At 41.7% G+C, this 21,071-nt stretch overlaps 1 protein-coding gene and 1 non-coding gene across 7 annotated transcripts in view; one reads left to right on the forward strand and one right to left on the reverse strand.

Moving 5' to 3' along the window:
* MCF2 (MCF.2 cell line derived transforming sequence) overlaps positions 1-15,963 on the reverse strand; it is a 98,938-nt gene extending 82,975 nt beyond the window's left edge. For all 6 annotated transcript variants that reach the window (XM_074359691.1, XM_074359688.1, XM_074359690.1 and 3 more), the window contains exon 1: positions 15,630-15,963. In XM_074359691.1, coding sequence (XP_074215792.1) covers positions 15,630-15,882 — 253 coding nt within the window. In that variant the 5' untranslated portion in view covers positions 15,883-15,963. The remainder of the gene's footprint in view (positions 1-15,629) is intronic.
* Positions 15,964-19,886: 3,923 nt separating this feature from the next.
* LOC123616169 (small nucleolar RNA SNORA27) lies at positions 19,887-20,013 on the forward strand. Its single transcript, XR_006724053.1, has one exon. It is a non-coding gene; the product is annotated as a small nucleolar RNA SNORA27 (small nucleolar RNA).
* Positions 20,014-21,071: the final 1,058 nt, after the last annotated feature.

A 21,071-nucleotide genomic window follows, 5' to 3' on the forward strand; every position in this document is an offset into this window, starting at 1 on the left:
TATGGAATCACAAAATACCCAGAATTGCCAAAGCAATACTGAAGAACGAAGCTGGAGGAATAACCCTCCCAGACCTCAGACAATACTACAGAGCTACAGTAATCAGAACAGTGTGGTATTGGAACAAAAACAGACATATGGATCAATGGAACAGAATAGAGAGCCCAGAACTTGGTTTTAATGGTCATGCATTGGTGGAGATTCAAAGCTGACAGCACTGGGAATCACACAAGAGAAAATACAGAAGACTATCTGTATAACCTGTGAGTAGGAGAGAGGATATTTTAAACAGGATACAAGAAGCACAAAGCTTAAAGGAAAAGACTGATGATCTAGGTGCATTAAAGTGAAAATTTTCTTTAAACAAAAGACATCATGAAGAAAATGATGACAAGCTACAAAGTAGATGCAAATATTGCAATGCATATAAGTGACAAACAAATTGTTATCAAGGATGTATAAGAGATTTTAAGTCAATCAAAAACAGACAAACCAAGTGATAGAAAAATGGGAAAAAATAAAACAAGCAAGTATTTCACAGAAAAGGAAATAGCAATGATCACTAAGCATTTGAAAAGATCCTCGCCTGCATTTGTAATGTGGAAAACAGATTCCAAGGACAGTAAGATAATCTTCTATACCTACCACTCAAACAGTAATTTAAAAAGTTGACATTAGCAAGCACCTATATGTGCAATAACATAATCATTATAGATATGTTTTGGTTTTGGCTATGGCTCTTACCACAGATTTCTTTTCTCATGAAGCATCCATTTGGAAAGACCACATTAAAAATTGTTTTAATGATACCCGAAAGAAAACATATCATGGAGAGTTTTACCCTGATAGAGCTGAAGAGTAAATTAGGTGGCTTGACACAGGCTAAAATGGAAAAAATAAAAATCAGTTAGATGTGACAATAAAGATCAAAGGAACTCTGCGGTTGCATTCAACACATGGATAATGTTAACACGAACATTCGGAAGTGGGGCCTGAGTGAGTACCTACTATGCATTCAGCGTTGTTTTAGGACTTGCTTACACAGCACATAAGAATGACTAGGTTCCAATTCGGGGAAGAACGTCCACAGAGCTGGCTGTCCTCAGATGCTCAACCTTTTAATTGTGCTTTGAAGGAAGAAACCGTGGGCTGACTTACCCCTAAGTAGCACGGAGAGGAATTCTAAGGGAAGATGGGAATCGGAAGGAAGGAATGAGAGGCTGGAAGGAGAGAGCAGGAACAAATCAGGAATCCACATTTCAAAACAACTTTAAGTGTCTTTTTCATTTACCTATCAGCCACTCTAATCATTCATGTATTTCTTCTTTCAACAAACCTTTGTTAGACTCCCTTCTGTTGCCCAGCATTGCCAGGGGCAGAGAAACCAGTGAAGACACTGGCCCAGCCTCGCGGGCTCTTCATCCAGGAGTGGGAGGCAGTTACAGCCCTGCGCACGGAGTGTTACAATAGTGTTGAGTCCAGGATACCATGAGTACACAGAGAAAGGACATCTAGCACTAAACTGATAAAACAGAGGACGTACAAAAACTGGGGGAAAGTGCTTTCATGGCCTAACCTGTGCTGAATACCTCCTGGGACTCAATTTCAGCATATGAGTTAGAGGTCATGGCTCAATGTTATACTAAGATCGATGGACTCCGACCTGCTTCCAAGGAGAGGGGTAACTGGCAGCAAGCTCCCTCATCTTTTCATGGATGCAACAAATGAAGGGGAACTATTCACTCCTGTAACTTTTGCCAACTACCACTGCTTATGTGTTTCTGTACGTGCACAGTGTGCAGATGTGGAAATAATAAGTATGCAGTTAAAATGGGTGGTTTTGAAAGTTCGTTCCACCATCTTTAGATGGTACATCTACCAAGTTTCATCCTATCATTGACTTGTAAAGTCAATATGCAATCTGAGGAAGCTCACGCTGATAAGAAAAGGTTAAAACTGCTGTGTGGAGCCTTTATTTACTCTTCTCCAGTACGAAAGCTCTTTTGTGACTAGATCATGTATCTTTTAAAATTTACAGTCTATGAAAATTGACAAAATCTTCGCTCAATGCCAGAACTCTGGTAAAAGGGCTCTTTAAAATGTATATATGTATATGTATATATAATACACATATTTCATGTATGTTTCATACAATTACACGTCATCTTTAAAACTATACATTACCTGTTATGAAAATAAATGTCTTTGAGAATTAGCTTCTTTGGATACTCATGAAAGCAGTTTTTAAAAAACTTCTTCCTCACACAATTTTGAATGTTCCAGATTATTTCTTCACAATAGAAATTTGGGGGGGGGAAGCACGTAAATCAAAGGGATATCACTTAATTTATCCAAATCATACTTACTCAAGTACCCCCAGTGCAAATGAGCAGGGACATGTTAGAACATGAGCTTAAAAACAAAATGATAGTACCCAACCACCATAGCCACGGCCATCACTAGATAAGTCTAAACATACTAGCTTAGCAACAGGTAAATATTAACATTTTTACTATAGCATCAGGCTTTTTGAGAGCAGCTATTTAAAGCACAAGCTATAAAAGAAGACAAGATGACCCACTAATGTCAGAACTCACAATATCCATGTAGACATATGACTAAATGCCAGATCTCCTATTCCGTGGCTATTCATCTCTTCTTGGGTTCAGAAAATCTATTTTGAAATACACAGCATCTACAATGGTAAATCCGATTAAAATGACTTACTTTAGCTTATAAAGCATGCAAAGGAACACACAACATCGGTTAACGGTCCTAGGAAAGTATAAGAAAGGAAGCAAAACTGACCCTCTTTTGTAAACTAAGTGCAAAATGACAAAGACAGGGCCACCGCTTTTTGCTCTGTGACTAATCACGTGATCCGGCTGGCAAGTGGAAACTCAAAGATGTCTGTCAACTCCACATATTACTTTGAAGTGTCATCAAAGACTCTAGGAACACCTAATCACACCATTTCAGTTTAAATTGAGGAATTATTATTTAAAATAACTCCCAATGGTTTTTCTTGTCATCAGACTGTATATTGAACAGCTAATTCTCCAACTTAACTACCAGTGGCACAGGACTTCGAATGAAACTTTGATGAACAGAGAGCTCAGGGTCCCTGAATGTTCAGTAGCCTCTTTGTGCTCTATGGAAGGAGAAATTTTTAATAATATAACAAGATGATTTTATCTTATATATTTTATGTTCCCTGCACTCTTCTGTGTCTCACAAAGTTCATAATGAAATCACTTTATTAAATAAACACATTCAAATGCAAGTCATGGTTCAACGTAAGGGGGACGATCCCAGTTTGCTAAAATACTTAGATATACATGGGTTCTTTACTGTTGTTCTCACCAGTTAGAAATAAGCTCCTTGTAGGCAGGGGGTTTCGTGTGTTTTGTTCACTGAAATACCCCAACAGTGTTTAGCACGCAGGGGGTGATCAATTCATGTTGAACTGAATTGATGTATCTGTATCTGTAGAAAAAAAATTCCCATGGCCACAAACCCAAACTGTTAGCAGTGTTTTCCTCTGGAGAGTAGGACTCCATTGGGCACAGGGGTGACTTCCACTTATTAGTTTATGAACATGTGTATTACTTAGATGTTTTACAAAGACTGCATATAAATAATTTAATTTAAAAATATAAGAAAATATTTCTTGGGGTGATTTATTTCACCTGGCATAATAACCTCCAAGTCCATGTCGCCACAAATGGCAAAATCTCGTTTTTTATGGCTGAGTAGTATTCCAATACACATATATGTCACATATTCTTTATCCACTCATCTGTTGATGGACACTTAGGTTGCTTCCATGTGTTGGCTATTGTAAATAATACTGCAGTGAACATTGGGGTGCACCTATCTTTTTGAATTAGTGTTTTTGTTTGCCAAGAGTGGAATTGCTGGGTCATGTGGTAGTTCTATTTTTAGTTTTTTGAGAAATCTCCATACTATTTTCCAGAGTGGCTGCACCAATTTACCTTCCCACCAACAATGTACAAGGGTTCCCTTTTCTCCATATCCTCGCCAACATTTGTTATTTCTGTTCTTTTTGATGACAACCATTCTGACAGGTGTGAGGTCTTGATTTGCATTTCCCAGATGATTAGTGATGTTGAGCATCTTTTCATGTGCCCGTTGGCCATCTGCATGTCCTCTTTGGAAAAATGTCTACTCAGGTCTTCTGCCCATTTTTTAATCAGGTTGTTTGTTTTTTGATGTTGAGTTGTGTGAGCTGTTTATATATTTTGGATATCATTTGCAAATAGTTACTCCCATTCTATAGGTTGTCTTTTCACTTTGTCAATGATTTCCTTTGCTGTGCAAAAGCTTTTAAGTTTAATTAGGTCCCATTTGTTTATTTTTGCTTTTATTTCCTTTACTTTAGGAGATGAATCCCCTCAAAAAAGTATTGCTACCATTTATGACAAAGAACTTTCTGCATCGGTTTTCCTCTAGGAGTTTTAAGGTTTCTGGTCTTACATTCAGGTCTTTAATCCATTTTGAGTTTATTTTTGTATATAGTTTTAGAGAATGCTCTAATTTCATTCCTTTACATGTAGCTGTCAAGTTTTCCCAGCACCACTTATTGAAGAGACTGTCTTTTCCCCATTGTATATTCTTGCCTCCTTCATCATAGATGAATTGACCATAAGTGCATGAGTTTATTTCTGGGCTCTCTATTCTGTTCCATTGATCTATGTGACTGTTTTTGTGTCAGTACCATACTGTATGATAACACTCATATGTGGCATCTAAAAAATACAACAAACTAATGAATATAACAAAAAAAGAAATAGACTAACAGATATAGAGAACAAACTGGTGGTTACCAGTGGGGTGAGGGAAGGGGGAGGGGCAATATAGGGGTAGGGGAGTAAGAGATACAAACTATTATGTATAAAATAAGCTATAAGGATATATTGTACAACACAGGGAACATAGGCAATATTCTATAATAACTATAAATGGAGGCTAACCTTTAAAAATTGTGAATCACTATACTATACACCTGCAACCTACATAATACTGTACATCAACTACACCTCAATTAAAAATAATAATAATATAAATCAAATTAATCTGCTAAACCAAATTGAAGCCAAATATTAAAATCCTTTTGACTCAACCTTGACCTGGTATGTATTGGAAAAGTCATTATTAATCAGTTAAGACTGGAAATAAACATTTGTGGTTTTCTAGTATTACAAAGCAAGAATGACTATATGCTAAATCAGCGTTTCCCCAACTTGGCCCCTGGGGAAAAATCATCAGAGAGGTTTGAAAAGAATGCAGATTCCTGGGCCTCATCCTAAATTAGAATCAGAAGGGAGACAATGGAACCTGTATTCTACCCTGAAGGCCAGGCAACTCTTATAACCAGACAGCGTGGATGACAGCGTGCACTAGAGCAGCAGCTGACCAATTACAGCTTGGGGACCAAAACCAGCCTGCTCCTTGTTTTTGTAAATAAAGCTTTACTGGAACAGAGAAAAAAAAATAAAACATAAGAAAGTGGAAAAATAAAAGATAATCCTTTACAAAAAACAAAGCACACACACACACAGAAAAAAGACACACCTAAAGCACTAGGCAAGGAAGAGAGACATTTTTAAAAGGAGAAATTAAAAAGAGGAGGAACCAAGAGGAGAGAGGGACGAAAGGGAGGGGGCCAAAAAGCACAGGAGAAAAAACGAAGCACAGAGGGTGGGCGGTGTCAGGGGGAGACCCTCCCCCTCAAAAGCATGGTGTCCAGGTGGCTGGGCCTCACCTGTGTCTCCTGTAGGTGCTGAAGAATGCAGCCGTGGAAAGCTTTTTCTTCCTTCCCACTTAAGATTAAAAACTACCCAATAGAGACAGCATCTTTTCCTTGTACAGCTGCCATTGTCTTGGCAACCCGCCTAACAATCACTGCCTAGTGAATTCATGACTCCGGAACCCAATACATACAGGTAACTTTTGAGAAGGACTGAATCATTCCGTAAAGAGAACGACATATGTGGTGATCCACTGTATGTAAAAATCGGGATAATTAATCAGGATAAGTAACGTTTTTCCTGCTTAAAGAATCAGCCAGTCCACAGTAGAGCTGGCCCCAGCTGAACCGGCTAGCCGCTGCAATCAACTTTCCTGCCACAGGGAGGGGGATTACACATTTGACTGAAAAATGGTCTCGTCCAGCCTGGAAAGATGTTTGCCGATTCCTGGTCAACGTGCCTCTCACTTTCCCTGTGTTAAGCCACCCTAGTCCCACACAGACTCGCAGGCCAAATGCTGAATCACAAACACTAAGGCAACTGTTTGTGATTATATTTTGTTGTTGTTGTTGTCTTCATTTGTGATTTTGTTTGCCCTTTGGAGAACTCACATGGATGTTTTTGGCCTCTTAAGCTTTTAGCGGGGGTCTCTAGAATAATTCCCATAATAAGAATAAATTAATATATCGTAATCCTTCTAAATTCATGAAAATCTGTAGGTGAATAATCATACAGTGTGAGCACTGATGGGCCAGAGAAGCATTAGAGTAAATAATTCCCAAATATCTGAAGTATAAATGTCCTACTTGGGGACATCTCAATTTGTACACCTATAAAAAATGAGGTTCAGACATTCCCTAAATTGATCTACAGATTCAGTGCAATCCCTAGCAGAATCCTGGCTCATTTTTATGCAGAAAATAAATTGTTAAATAAATAAATAATCCTAAAATTAATATGGAAATGCAAAGGTCCCAGAATAGGCAAAACCATCTTAAAAAAGAAAAAAGTTGGAAAATTCATACTTTCCAATTTCAAAATTTAGTGCACAGCTACAGTAATCAAGACAGTGAAGACAATGTGATACAGGTATGATGACAGACTTATGGATAGACCAATGGAATGGAACCGAGAATCCAGACATAAACCCTTGTATCTATGGTCAACTGGTTTTAAACCAGGCTACCAAGACATTTTCTTAGGGAAAGAATATTCTTTTCAACAAGTGGTGCTGGGAACACCTGGATATGTGCACATGGTTAAAAGAACGAAGTTGTATCCCTAGCTCACATCACACACAAAAATAACTCAGATGGATCAAAGACCTAAATGTAGGAGCTAAGACTATAAAGCTCAGATGAAAACATAGGTGGGATTCTTTGTGACCTTGGATTAGGCAATATTATCTTATATATAACACCAAAAGCATAGAAGACAATAGAAAAAAGAGGTCAACAGGTATAAGAAAAGATGCTCAGCATCACTAATCATCAGGGAAACGGGAATCAAAACCACAATGGGATATCAGCTCACACCTGTCAGAACAGTTATTACCAAAAAGACAAACAATAACAAGCATCGCTGAGGATGTGGAGAGAGGGAACCCTTGTGCACTGCTGGTGGGAATGTAAACTGGTACAGCCACTGTGGAAAATATAGTGAAGATTCCTCAAAAAATTAAACATACAACTACCATATCATCCAGCTATTCCACTTCTGGGTATATATCTGAAGTAAATGAAATCACTATTTTGAAGAGATATCTGCACCCACATATTCATAGCAGTGTTATTCACAATAGTTAAGATACGGAAACAACCTAAGTGCCCATCAATGGATGAATGGATAAAGAAGATGTTGTATATACACAGTGGAATATTATTCAACCATTAAAAAGGAAATCTTGTCCTTTGAGACAACATAGATGGTTCTTGAGGGCATTATGCTAAATGAAATGTCAGATAGAGAAATACAAATATCATATGATCTCACTTATATGTGGAATCTAAAAAAAAAACAAAACGAAACTCAGAGAACAGATTGGTAGTTGCCAGAGGCAGGAGATAGGGGGTGGGAGAAATGGGTAAAGGGGGTCAAAAGGTACAAACTTCCAGTTGCAAAAAAAATAAATCGTGGGGATGTAACGTACAGCACAGTGACTATAGCTGATAATATCATACTGCATACTTGAAAGTTGCTAATAAAGTAAATCTTAAAAGTTCTCATCACAAGAAAAAAAGTTTGTAATTACGTATGGTGATGGATGTTAATTTAATTACTTATTGCAGTAACCACGGTAACCACTTCCAATATATACAAATATCGAAACATTACTTTGTACACCTAAAACTAATATCAGTTATACCTCAATAAAAAAAGAATTGAAAGCAGGGACTCAAACAGAACAAAAAAAAAAGAGAAAATAGGCAAATTTGACTTCAAAGTTAAAAAAGGTATGTGCTTCAAATGAAACCATCAAGGAAAATGAAATACAACTCACAGAATGTGAGAAAATATTTGAAAATAAAATATCTGATAAGGATTCTTGAATCCAGACTATATAAAGATCTTACAACTAACTAAACAGTAAAAAGAATAAGAATAGCCCAATTTAAAAATGGGCAAAGAATCTGCATAGACATTTATCCAAAGAAGATACACAAACGGCCAATAAGCACCTGAAAAGGTGCTCAATATCACTAGTCATTCGAGAAACGCAAATCAAAATCACAATGTGAAACCACTTCACACCCACCAGGATGGCTGGAATCAAAAAGACAGAGATTAACAAGTCCGGAGAAGGATGTGGAGAAAATGGAACCCTCACACAATGCTGGTGGGAGTGTAAAATGGTACAGCCACTTTGGGCTTCGGAAGTCTGGGAGTTCCTCAAAAGATTAAACATACAGTTACTTTATGGTCTAGCAATCGCACTCCTGGATACTCAAGAGAAGTGAAAACATGTCTACACACAAACTTGTATAAGAACGTTCATAGCAACATTATTCATGATAGCCGAAAGGTGGAAATAATTCAAATGTCCATCAGCTGAGGAATGGATAATTAAAATGTGGTATATAGCTACACAGTGCCGTCATATTCAGCCAGATAAAAGAATGAAATACTGATACATGCTGCAACATGAATGAAACTTTAAAACATTATGCTAAGTGAAAGGAGCCAGTCACAGGAGATGGTATATGATGATTCTGTTTGTCAGAAATGTCTGGAACAGGCACATCTATAAACATAGAAAGTATGTGAGTGGCTGCAGGAGCTGGTGGGAAGGGCGGCTGGGAGGAAACGGGGTGGGGGGGTGATGGCTAATGGGCATGGGGCTCTCTTTTGGGGGTGATGGGGATGTTCTCAACTTGTGGTGATGAATGCACAACTCTAATTATACTAAACTCACTGAAATGTGTATTTTAAATGGCTTCATTGTAAGGGATGTGAATTATATCTCAATAAAACCGTTAAAAAAAAAAACTAGAATGGGATCTTGTTTCTCCCACTTGTCCTCTTGTTAACAAAACTCTCTTCTGTTTCTCCTCGCTGGAATGGCTCCCCTTCCCTTTTCAAATTAGTACAAAAAAATTATCTGAAAACAGAACAGACATATGTCCATCAAATTGCTGACTCATAATTTTCCAGAGACAAATACACATATTTAAATTATAAGTGCTCCTAAAAAGTCTGCTTTCCTAGCATCTACAGGGCTAACCAGCTGACTTAACCTCTTCATGGCAGAGGTGACGATATCACTGATAAATATCGGGAAGAAAATCAGAAAGGAGATAATCTTCCTTTAGGACTAAATTTCAATATATTAAAATGTCCCTATATTTGCTAATTCAGCTATTTTCTAAAGCCCCGAATTTTATTGTTGAGTATACACTGGTCCTTCCAATTTGTCATCAGGCTTTGATTTTTCCATTAAAATGTGATTTTTTAATGAAAATTACATTATGTATTGAAAATGACAGGAGGTAACTGAACAAAGGGCTTCTCAAATGGAAAGCAATAGTGGCTGCTTAGCATTGCTGCTGGAGAAAGAATAAGATGGGAAGGAATTCGTCTGCAGCACGAATTTAAGTCGTCAGTGACTAAACTACAGTTTTCTTACACCCACAAAGAAGAAGCATTTAACACTGATGTTGCAGTTTCTCTCTTTGGAGAGCTTTAATCATAGACCTCCTCTTTCCCCCCAGGCATAGATTATGTTGGTTCCAGACTGTGAGCAAAGGAACATGAGTCAAAGTGACCTGGGAGCAAATCTGACGGTGCAAACATTTAAACAACAAACCACAGAAATGATCTTTTTGGAGCACATCTTTCTCTTGTGCTTTCGTAAATGTGGCTCTGGGAGGAAGTCACCCCCAAGTCTTCACTGGTGCGAAGCAAACATCTCTTCTGACTGATCTCTTCTCTAGCTAGGCTCACTCAGCCAGGCTTTAAATACCACCTCTGAGGTGGCTGACTCCCAAATGTACATCCTCCCCCTGGGTCCCTTCCTTGAAGGCCAGATTCCTGTATCCATTTTCCTACCCAGCATCTCGCATGGATGTCGAATAGGTGCCTCCAAGTGTCGGCAAGTACCAAACCAAACTTCTGACCCTCCTGATTTCCCTGACAAGCTGCTCCCCCTGTAGGCACCTCCATCTCCACTGATGACAATTCCTGCCATCCACTTGCTCAGGCCGAAGTTCTTACAGTCAGTCTTCCTTGACTGCTCTCTTCCTCTCAGAGCCCACATCCAAACTATTAGCAAATCGTTGGGGGTCTACCGTCAAACCGTACTCAGACTCTCAGCCCTGCTCACCACCCTCATTATCACCTCTCTGGTTCAGGCCACCACCATCAACCCTAAGAGCTTCCTAATTGGCTGCCCCGTTTTCCCCTTCATCTCCCCTTTGCCTTATTCTCCACACAGCATCCAGAGCAGTGTAAGTCACTCAAGGTTTGCTCAGACCTTCCTACGGCTCCTCATCTGACCCAGTAAAAGTCAAAGTCCTTAGCAAGCCCTATGTGATCCAGACCCATTACATCTCTGACTTCATCACACACACACTGCTTCAGCCACACTGGTCCTCTTCCCGTTCCCTGAACTTGTCAATACTTTCTAATCTCCAGGCCTTTACTTCTGATTGTCCCCTCTGCCCAGAAACCTCCTCTGGAGCCCCCTGACCACGTTCTCACCTCCCTTAGGTCTTTGCTCAATGACAAGAAGTCGGGTGCATCCTTCCATTTGTCATGCATATACAATGAGGGGAGGGTTTGGGTGAAAAATAAATGAGAGGAAGGGCTGTGATGCTGGCCTCTTGCCAGGAGTGAACCACCTCCAGGACAAGACCTTGGCAGCAATCAGACAGGAGGCATCTCCCTGGGGGGGCGGACCCCCACTTCTGCCCTGGGGCAGGTGAGGAGCAGGTTTCTTACTGAGTCTTCAGAGGGTACTTGCTGGAGAAGATGCTGTATTGGGACAGTTGCCTTCAAGCCTCTGGGGCAACATCTAAGACTGAAGTGCCTCCTAGTGCCAAGCACTTGCAGGCGTGCCTGAGAAATACAATGGATAAAATGCATCTCGATTTTCTGGTAGACTGTGAGCACACTTCTTTGTTTTACAAGAAAGCAAAATATGACAATTGCATATATTGTGATACCACAATTTACAAGAGAACACAAGTTTACTGTAGCTTATGTAACAGCATCAACTCTCCAGGACACAATGAGAACTAGAAAAGATAAATAAAAAGCTTTTAGGAATAGAAACAGACTCACAGAGGACAGACTAGTGGTTACCAGCAGGGAGAGGGAAGGGGATTAAGAGGTACAAGCTACTAAGTATAGAATAAGATACAAGGAAGTAACATACAGCACAGGGAACAGTCAATATTTTGTAATAACTTTATATGGAGTATAATTTATAAAAATATTGAATCACTATGTTGTACACAAATAAATGAATATGATTGTAAGTCAACTATACTTCAATTTTTAAAAAAAAAAAAAAAGCTTTTATGCGACCAGAAGAGACATCAGAGTCCATGTACCAAAGTTCATATACGTTAGCAGAAGATGATTCCCCACAGCCCTATTCATTGTCTATTTACTCATATTCTGCAGACAAGTCTGACAAGTTTGGTTATCCCGCTTTCTAGCCCATCACAACACATCAGAAGGGGCAATGAAGGAGGGAGCATGGAGGATTAGGCAGTAACTGCTGGTTGGTACAAGGAGTTAAAGTAAGAGCAGCAAGAAACGGCAGCTGACAGGGGATATATGGGAAGATTAGAAAACCAGATGTTGCAAATTAAGAGGCAGAACAACCTGTGCCCCAGTTAATGCAGGAACAAACAGACCCGCCACAGTTTAGGAGCCCTTGAGGCATCACTGTATACAGCAAATTAAAACAACTAATAATGCTATTATAAGGATAATCTTGAGTTATCAAGCAAGGATGCAATTATTTCCAGGTTCAGGAGTCAGGAAGGTAAACACTGCTTTTGAAAAGCTTTCCACCCAAAATGGTTAGAGATTTGGGCGAGGGAAAAAATGAAGCACTTAAAGTGCTGAACCTCAGTTACCCAGAAAGTCAGTGATGTGGAGCAACTCAGCAGTGAGTGCTGCCCAGCAAATGACCCACCATCACTGAAAGACATTTTTATACCATGTTGCAATGTATACTGAATAATCAACTTTTGTTGTGATTTACACATCTTCTTGAGCTAAACTCTGACAAAATCAAATTTGCAGTGAATAGGGCTTCACAGCTCCTTACCTAAGTTATCTGATCAGTATACCTTACATCAGTATAGTCGGTGTTCTTCTGTCCTGCAAGGAATGCAAACCATTTCTTTCCTTTTTTCCCTTTTCCCCCCATCATCAGGTAAGGAAAGTGTGATGAGGAGGGGAACCTCTATTTAAGGGCAAGTTCAAAAGGTAATTTTATAATAAATGTGGGCTACATCTAGGCTAGGCTTTCTGAATTATCAAGATAACCCACGGAAGTAACTGAAGGAAAGAACTTCTGTGCCAGGAGTTGTTTGATGGACGCCACAGATGATTGTAAGAAATAGCATTTGCTTTTTCCCAGCTCCAGACCACATATGCAGAAACCACATACCCAAAACTGAACCCCCAATTTCCTCTTCCTCCTCCATTCCCTGTCTTAATGACATCTCTCCTCACCCCATCACCCTAACCAGAAACCTGGAATTAACCTGGTCTCCTTCCCTGTCCCTCAAACCTTGCAGCTAGTCGCCAAGTCAAATCAATTCTACCTTCTCAATTCCTCAGGCTTCTCCCCATTCCCAGAACCGACTTAGTCCATGCCTTCATCCATCCTTGCCCAGCTTTCTACGACTGCTTTCTTACTGGCCGCCCTACTTACAGTCTTCCTCCTCCCCACTGTGGACTCCACACACTGTCCTCCTACACACTGCCAGCGTGGTATTTGTAAAAGCAGGAAGCCCCACCGTGCGTTGCCACTGTTGACCCCTGCGCACACTGTGCACTGTACAACCCTAGCAAGGGCATCATTCGCGGTTTTGCAGTGCACAGCCTGTACAACCATACGCAGCAGCCTTGTTCCATTCCCCTGTCTACAACACTCCAATGACTCCCCATTGCCCTACAAATAAAGTCAAGCCCTTTAATATACCTTACAAGGCTCTGCCTGATGCAGCCTCTGCTTATCTCTCCAAATTTCTCTGTCCTGTACTTCCCACACTTTACACATTAATCATTAAAAAAAAAAATCCCCAAACCTACCATGCTGACCCCTTTCTGCTTGTTTCTGCACATCTTATTTCCTTTTCCTGGATTATTTCTCCCTGCCTTTCCCCACCACACACCATCCCCATCCCCAGTCCACCCGGAAATTTGTGCGCAACCTTGAAGATTCAATTCATCCATCATCCTCTCCCTGAAGTCTTCCCTTAACTCCCTAAGTAGAGTCAATCATCCCCTTTTCTGGCCGCCCCACACAGATCCTGCACAAGCATGTGTAATTAGCTTATTATACCATAGCGTGTCCTGGTGCGAGCTGTCTCTAAACGGCCATTATTGAAATGACCTCTCAGAAAGTTTTGTACCACAATGAAAAGCTTTGTAAGCATATTTTTAAATAGACGAATATTTTCCAAATATATGAAATCTTTTTCACACGTAAAACTAAGGTGTGTGTCCTAACGGCATAGGTACAAACCACTGCAAAACACTCCGTTGGTCCACACAGAGATGAACATTACTGCTAAAAAGGCTGAAAGGCAGAGAAGTACCGCACGCCCGTGTGAAAGCGCAGCAACTGGTGTCATTTAGGTGCCGTGACGCGTCACGGTGCCCAGGCAACAGGAGCCTGCCTGCGTGCCGGAGGCTTCAGCGGTACAGGAAGATGAAACATCACACAACTATGGAAATAAGAGAAATCACTGGAGGTAGAAATGCCAACTTAAGAGTTCATAATATAGCTAGCTTAATTTTTGTGATAGAGCATACATTTCTCCTATGGCGATTTTTTAAACTCTCAGGAAGATTCAGGAGGGAAAGGACAAGACACAAAGCACTTTCCACATTCTGCTGAGCTGCATGGGTTCCAGTGAGATGCTGCTGTAGCATCCCAAACTGCTTGAGACCTGAAGGCGGGTGTGCCCCATCCCTGCACCCCTCTTAGTGATTTACTACACACGGGAAACAATACTGCCCACCTTGAAAAACCCCAGGCAAGATCTGAAAATGCACAGGCTGCAGCCTTGACTTACTGTGGTCTAACTACAGCGCTTTGTGTGGCTTCCTCTGGATTCATGGGTAGCCCTGAATAAGGAGGGATAGTATTTGGAAGGTGTGGGGAGGGGGGCTACCTGATTTGCGGGAAATTGTCACCAAGTCTATTCTTTGGGTGCCAAACTCCCACTGTAAGGCTTGGAAATTGTTAAGGTAAAACTCTCGACAGGTTCAGAGGAAGACACGTCCATCAACTGCAGTACCTCAAAAACTTGTCTAAAAATCCCTGGCTGAATTTAAGGTACCGGAACTACACCCTATTCCCAGTCTGCATGGCCCCCTAGGAACCTCTCTCAGCCCAGAGCCCACTGCATCTTCCCTGCGGCACCAACCCCAAAGCCTGGCATCTCGGGCGAGGTAAACGTGTGTGCAGCCAGGCTGGCAAGTGACCACGTCCACGGTACCCCGCTCACACCTCACCCAAAGCGCGGCAGTGGCAGTAAAGGATGTGCGGTTTGCTGGCTCTTTTTGTTTATCCTGCCAGGCAAACAAAAACTTCTGCCTTTGTAGTGAGGACCCCAGGAGACAGGAAACTCGGGGACCCGGCTGGAAAGATGCATTAACCTGGGTGAAAGTCGGCGGCGGCACTGTTTCTCTACAACTCCTCCTCCAACGGCGGTGCCCAGGGTCTCCGAATCCCAGCGCCTTTTTGGACTAGGTTTCCCCAAACGTGTTATTCATTCCCCCATCCCCGTTTTTGTAGAATTCAGGCAATACTACAAGGGACCTGTATCCCCGGGAGGCCGGCTTCTGGTCGGCGGGATGCGGAGTTGGCAGGTACCGTCTAGCCCCACCTCTCCGGCGACACACGGGAGCGGGTGAGAAGCGGAGAGGGGACCTAACAGGCCACGGCGGAGACGTCCTCACACCGCCTCCCGGACTTTCTCACGGTCCGCCGGCCGCGCGGCCCGGGGCGGCGGGGAACAACGGCCGGCCGGCCGGCCAAGGGCGCTCGCGGCTGGGAGGGAAGACAAAGTGTGCCCGCCGGCCGGCCGGGACGGAGCGCGGGAGGAGAGCTGCATGCGAGCGGGGCGGGAGGCGGAGGCCGCCCGGCGGCGCGCACAGGCGGGGACGTACCTGCGACGAAGACCGCCTGCAGCAGGCAGAGGTAGCTCTTGCCGTACTTATCGGAAATCCGCACGCGCTGCAGGGCCATGGCCATGTCCACCTGCAGAGGGATGGCCTGGGCGGCCGACATCAACGCGCGGCCGGCCCGGTCCCGAGGCCGGCCCGGCGTCCTGCTGCCCGGCGCGGGGGTCCGCGGCGCCGGGGCCCGGGGCGCGTGCCAGGCGGGCGAGCCTAGGTGGGGCTGGGAGCCTGCGGCCGCCATCCTCGCGCGGGGCTCCGGGCCGGGACCGCCAGCCCGACCCGCCGCCCAACTCCACCCCGCGTCCAGCCCCGCGCGCCCGGGCCCCGCCGGGGGGGTCTGCGGCCCGCCTGTTCGGCCCCGCCGCCCGGCCACCGCGGCCCGCCCTCCCGCGCCCGCTCGCGGGGCCCGAAGCGCCGGAGACCGGGGACTTGCTCGGAGTTTGCGGCTCCGGCGGAGCGCCTCTGGCCGCGGCCGCCGCGAGGGCAACTCCTCCCGGGTGCGCACTCACGCCCCCGCTTAGCTTCCCGGAGGAGGGGAGGCGGGGGAGGGGGAGGAGGCACTCGGGAAGCCTAAAGGGAGAGCCCCTGCGGAGACGCCCATTGTCAGGGGAGGGAAGGCCGGCCTAAGCGAGCACACGTGGTGGGAGGAGATGGCCGGCCTCGCACTCCCATGGCAACTCTTGCAAGTCTCCGCGGTTCCTTAGCATCCGGCCAGCGCTGACCGAGGCAAAGGTTCGGCGCGCGCGGGAGTTGCTCTGCGAGGGCACTTGCGGTAGCCCTACCAGGACTGCTGTCCTTACCGGTGCCGAGAGGAGACTCTCTCTGGAGGGGTCTGTGCTAAAACCAGAATATGCCCTCCCCACCCCCAGCGCAAACACACACACACTCATTTCGACCTTTTGGGGATGCTAAGTCCCCTGCCCTCCAGATCCCTGATCTCAAACGCTGAGGTCTCAGGAAGCCTCCCGTATAGGCACCTGGGCTGCCATCCCTCAGAGGCTTTGGAAACTTGACGTATCCTAGAGAGGGCTCAAGAATACTGAGAGCACAAGAAAACCGAAAGGCAAGAGGAAGTGACCCCTTAAAGAAGTCAGGTGGGACAGGGAAGGAGCCGGAGCTCTTGCCTTGCCCCAGATCGCTCAGGGCCGAGGAAAGATGGAGGAAGGAAGGAAGAGAGTGTGCAGGGCCTGCGGGAGCCCGCCCCAGGGAGCTGCCCAGAGAGCTGCCCAGTGAGGTCAGGATGAGATGTCAGAAGAGGCCAGGGGATGTCAACTTTAAAAGTGTAAGTCTGAAACCGAATCAATGCCATCGGGATTTTGCTCCAATGCTAGAAATCTTTATGGGAATTGCAAGTGTCACTTCTTTCTTTAATCCTTATCCTTCTCAAAATTTTCTGGCAGAGGAGAGTGGTCTGATGTTACATAGACCAACCATTTGAACACTCTATGAGGAATCACTGATTTATACCTCCAGAGAATGGGTGCAGACAAGTACAAAAGGCATGAGTAAGGTGGAGAGGAAAACGTACGTGCGGGCAAACACACACACACACACACACACACACACACACACACACACACACACTCCCCTCTTCCTCTAGCCAGTTTGAGCTCTGAATGTGTCAACAGGCAGCATGTTCTCCAGCCCCTCTCTTGAATATGCGCAGACGGGAGAGGAGCTTATTACTGTCCCCTCTGTTGTAGACAAGATGACATTAAGAATTCTACTGATGCTACAGTTGTTGTTCTTTTACAACTTTATTTTAATTTAATAACTTTCTTTTAAGTTAAAAATAAATAAAAAATAGTCTATAAAAGTACTAGATGACTACATAGGAGGATATGTTTATAACCATGGGGTGGAGAAGGCTTTAGGTAGCATAACAAAAAAGTATGTGATTGGCCACATATAGGAAGATGCCCTGCTATACTGTCAAGTGAAAAAAGTAAGATGCAGAAGAATATTTATTAGTTTGATCCCACTTTTTAAACACTATACATGTGTATCTGCATAGAAAATGGCTGGGAGAGATACAAGTTGCTAATAGTGGTGATCTCTGGAGAGTGAGACTGGGAATCACTTGGTTATGGGGGAGTTCTCACTCTTTGCTTTATAAGTAATTAAGTTAAATTTTTCACAATAAGTGATTGGTTTTTCTGTAACTCATTTTCTAAATAAAGAAGGAAACAAATAGAAAAATAAATTTAGGTTCAGAAATTTAGGTTCAGAAAGGTCTGAGAAATTAACAATGAAAAATAATTTTTCTGAATATAAAAGCAAGACTCCTTGGTTTCAAATGATACTACAAAGCTATAGTAATCAAAACAGTATGGTACTGGCAGAAAAACAGACACATAGCCCAATGGAACAGAACAGAGAGTCCAGAAATGAACCCACACTCACATGGGAAATTAATCTATGACAAAGGAGGCAAGAATACACAATGGGGGAAAGACAGTCTCTGTAGTAAATGGTGCTGGGAAAACTGGACAGCTACATGCAAAAGAATCAAACTGGACTACTTTCTCATGCCATATACAAAAATAAACTCAAAATGGATTAAAGACTTCAGTGTAAGACCCGATCTCCTAGAAGAAAACATAAGCAGTATGCTCTTTGATATTGTTCTCAGCAATTTTTTTTTTTTTTGGTTACATCTCCTCAGGCAATGGAAATAAAAACAAAAATAAACAAATGGGACCTATTCAAACTAAAAAGCTTTTACATAGCAAAGGAAACTATTCAACAAAACAAAAAGGTTGCCTACAGAATGGGAGAAGATATTTGCATAAGATATATGTGATACAGGGTTTATATCTAAAATATATAAAGAACTCATACAATTCAACATCAAAAATCAGCCCGAGTAAAAATGGGCAGAGGAACTGAATAGACATTTTTCCAAAGAAGACATGCAGATGGCCAACAGACACATAAAAGATGCTCAACATCACTAATCATCCAGGAAATGCAAATCAAAACCACAATGTGATATCACTTCACACCTGTCAGAATGGCTGTTATTAAAAAGGCAGGAGATAAGTGCTGGTGAGGATGTGGAGAAAAAGGAAATGTTGTGCATTATTGGTGAGAATGTAAGCTGGTACAGCCAGTATGGCAAACAGTATGGAGTTTCCTCAAAAAATTAAAAACAGAAGTGCCATATGATCCAGCAATTCCACTTTCGGGTATTTTTCCAAAGAAATCAACGACACTGATTCGAAAAGATATATTCACCCCAATGTTCATTGAAGCATTTTTTTCCAATAGCCAAGATATGGAAGCAACCAAGGTGTCCATCGATAAATGAATGAATAAAGAAGATGTTGTATATACATACAATGGAATATTACTCAGCCATAAAGCAAAAATGAAATCTTGCCATTTGTGACAACCTGGATGGACTCTGAGAATATTATGCTAAGTGAAACAAGTCAGACAAAGAAAGACAAATATGATTTCACTTATATGTGTAATCTAAAAAACAAAACAAATAAATGTAACGAAATAGAAACAGAGTCACAGATACAGAGAACAAACGGTTGCTAGAGGGAAGCACGGGGGTGGGATGAGTGAAACAGGGGAGGGAGGTTAAGAGGTACAAAGTTCCAGTTACAAAATAAGAGTCACAGGGATGAAATGTACACTGTAGGGAATGTAAAATAATAATGTAATATTTTGTAAGATTGTAAGTAGATGTATCATGGTGATCATTTTGAAATGTATAGAAATATTGAATTGCTATGTTGTATAACAGGAACTAACATAGTGTTGTAGGTCAATTATACTTTAAAAACAAACAAACTCACAGAAAAAGAGATCAGATATGTGCTTATCAGTGGCGGGGTGTGAGGGGGCAGGGGAATTGGAGAAAGGTGGTCAAAAGGTACAAACTTCCAATTGTAAGATAAATAAGTACTAGGGACGTAATGTACAACATAATAAAGGTAACACTGCTGTATATTATATATGAAAGTTAAGAGAGTAAATCCTAAGAGTTCTCATTATAAGGAACAATATATTTTCTATTTCTTTTATTTTGTATCTATATGAGAGGATGGATGTTCATTAAACCTATTGTGATAATCATTTCATGATGTATGTAAGTCAAATCATTACGCTGTACACCTTAAAGAGTGCTGTATTTCAATTATATCTCAATAATACTGGAAGGAAAAAGGAATTGATAATTATCATAAAAAATAAAAATAAGAGCAACAGAAAAATAAAAAATGATCAACAAATAATCTCCCTTTCACTTTGCCATTTGGACTTATGTCTTTATTGGTCATTCAAGTGGGGCAAAAGAAATATCCTTTTAAAACTCAAGCAAACTAGGTGTTTGTCTTGTAACCTGTCAGAGGAAACAAATTGTAATTTTTAAAAAATCAATAAACTGACATAAAATTTAAAACTTCTGTATAACTAAACCTCATAAACAAAGTCAAACAGCAAATTGGAAGTCATTTGCAAAGAAATATAGTGATCAAGAGAATAATATCCTTCAAGGGACCTGGAATAGCCAAAAACAATCTTGAAAAGAACAAAGTTGGAGGATCACACTTCCTGATTTCAAAACTGGCTACAAAGCTGCAGTAATCAAAACAGTGTGATACCAACATAAGAACAAACTTATAGCTCAGTGGACTATAACTGAGAATCAAGAAACAAACCCTTACATCTAGAGTCAATTATTTTTTGACCATGATGCCAAGACAAGTCAGTGGACAAAAAGTAATTTTTTTCAACATGGTACTGGGACAACTGGATATCCATGTGCAAAAGGATGAATTTGGACCCCCTACCTTACATCATATACAAAAAGTATTCACAGTACAACAATGACCTAAATATAAGAGTTGAAACTACAAAACTGTTAGAAAAGGAGAGGGGCATAATCATGGCCTTGAATTAGGCAATGGTTTCTTAGATACCACGCCAAAAGCACAACAACAAAAGAATAACTAAATAAACTGGATATCATAAAAAAATTTTAATTGTCCTTCAAAGGACACTATCAGAAAAATGAAAAGAATACCTTCCAGGTCCATTTATATTGTTGCAAATGACAAAATCTCCTTCTCTTCATGGCTGAGTAGTATTCCACTGTATATGTATGTATACCACATCTTCTTTATCCATTCACCTGTTGATAGATGCTTAGGTTGCTTCCATATCTTGTAAAAGCCTTTCAATTGTATAATTTAAATGGGCAAAATGTATGGTATATTAATTTTATCTCAATAAAGTAGTTTAAAAATAATATCCTTAATATGTAAAGAGTATAAATAAATAAGAATGCAATGGAAATGGTCAAAAGATAGGAAGAGAGCTCTCAGGAGAAAAAATTTTTTAAACCTAATATATACACATACATATGTATACATAAAAATGTTTTCCTTCAATACACAAATCAACCAAAAGAATCTC

The sequence above is a fragment of the Camelus bactrianus genome, chromosome X (assembly GCF_048773025.1).
Source record: "Camelus bactrianus isolate YW-2024 breed Bactrian camel chromosome X, ASM4877302v1, whole genome shotgun sequence".
Classification (NCBI taxonomy): Eukaryota; Metazoa; Chordata; class Mammalia; order Artiodactyla; family Camelidae; genus Camelus; species Camelus bactrianus.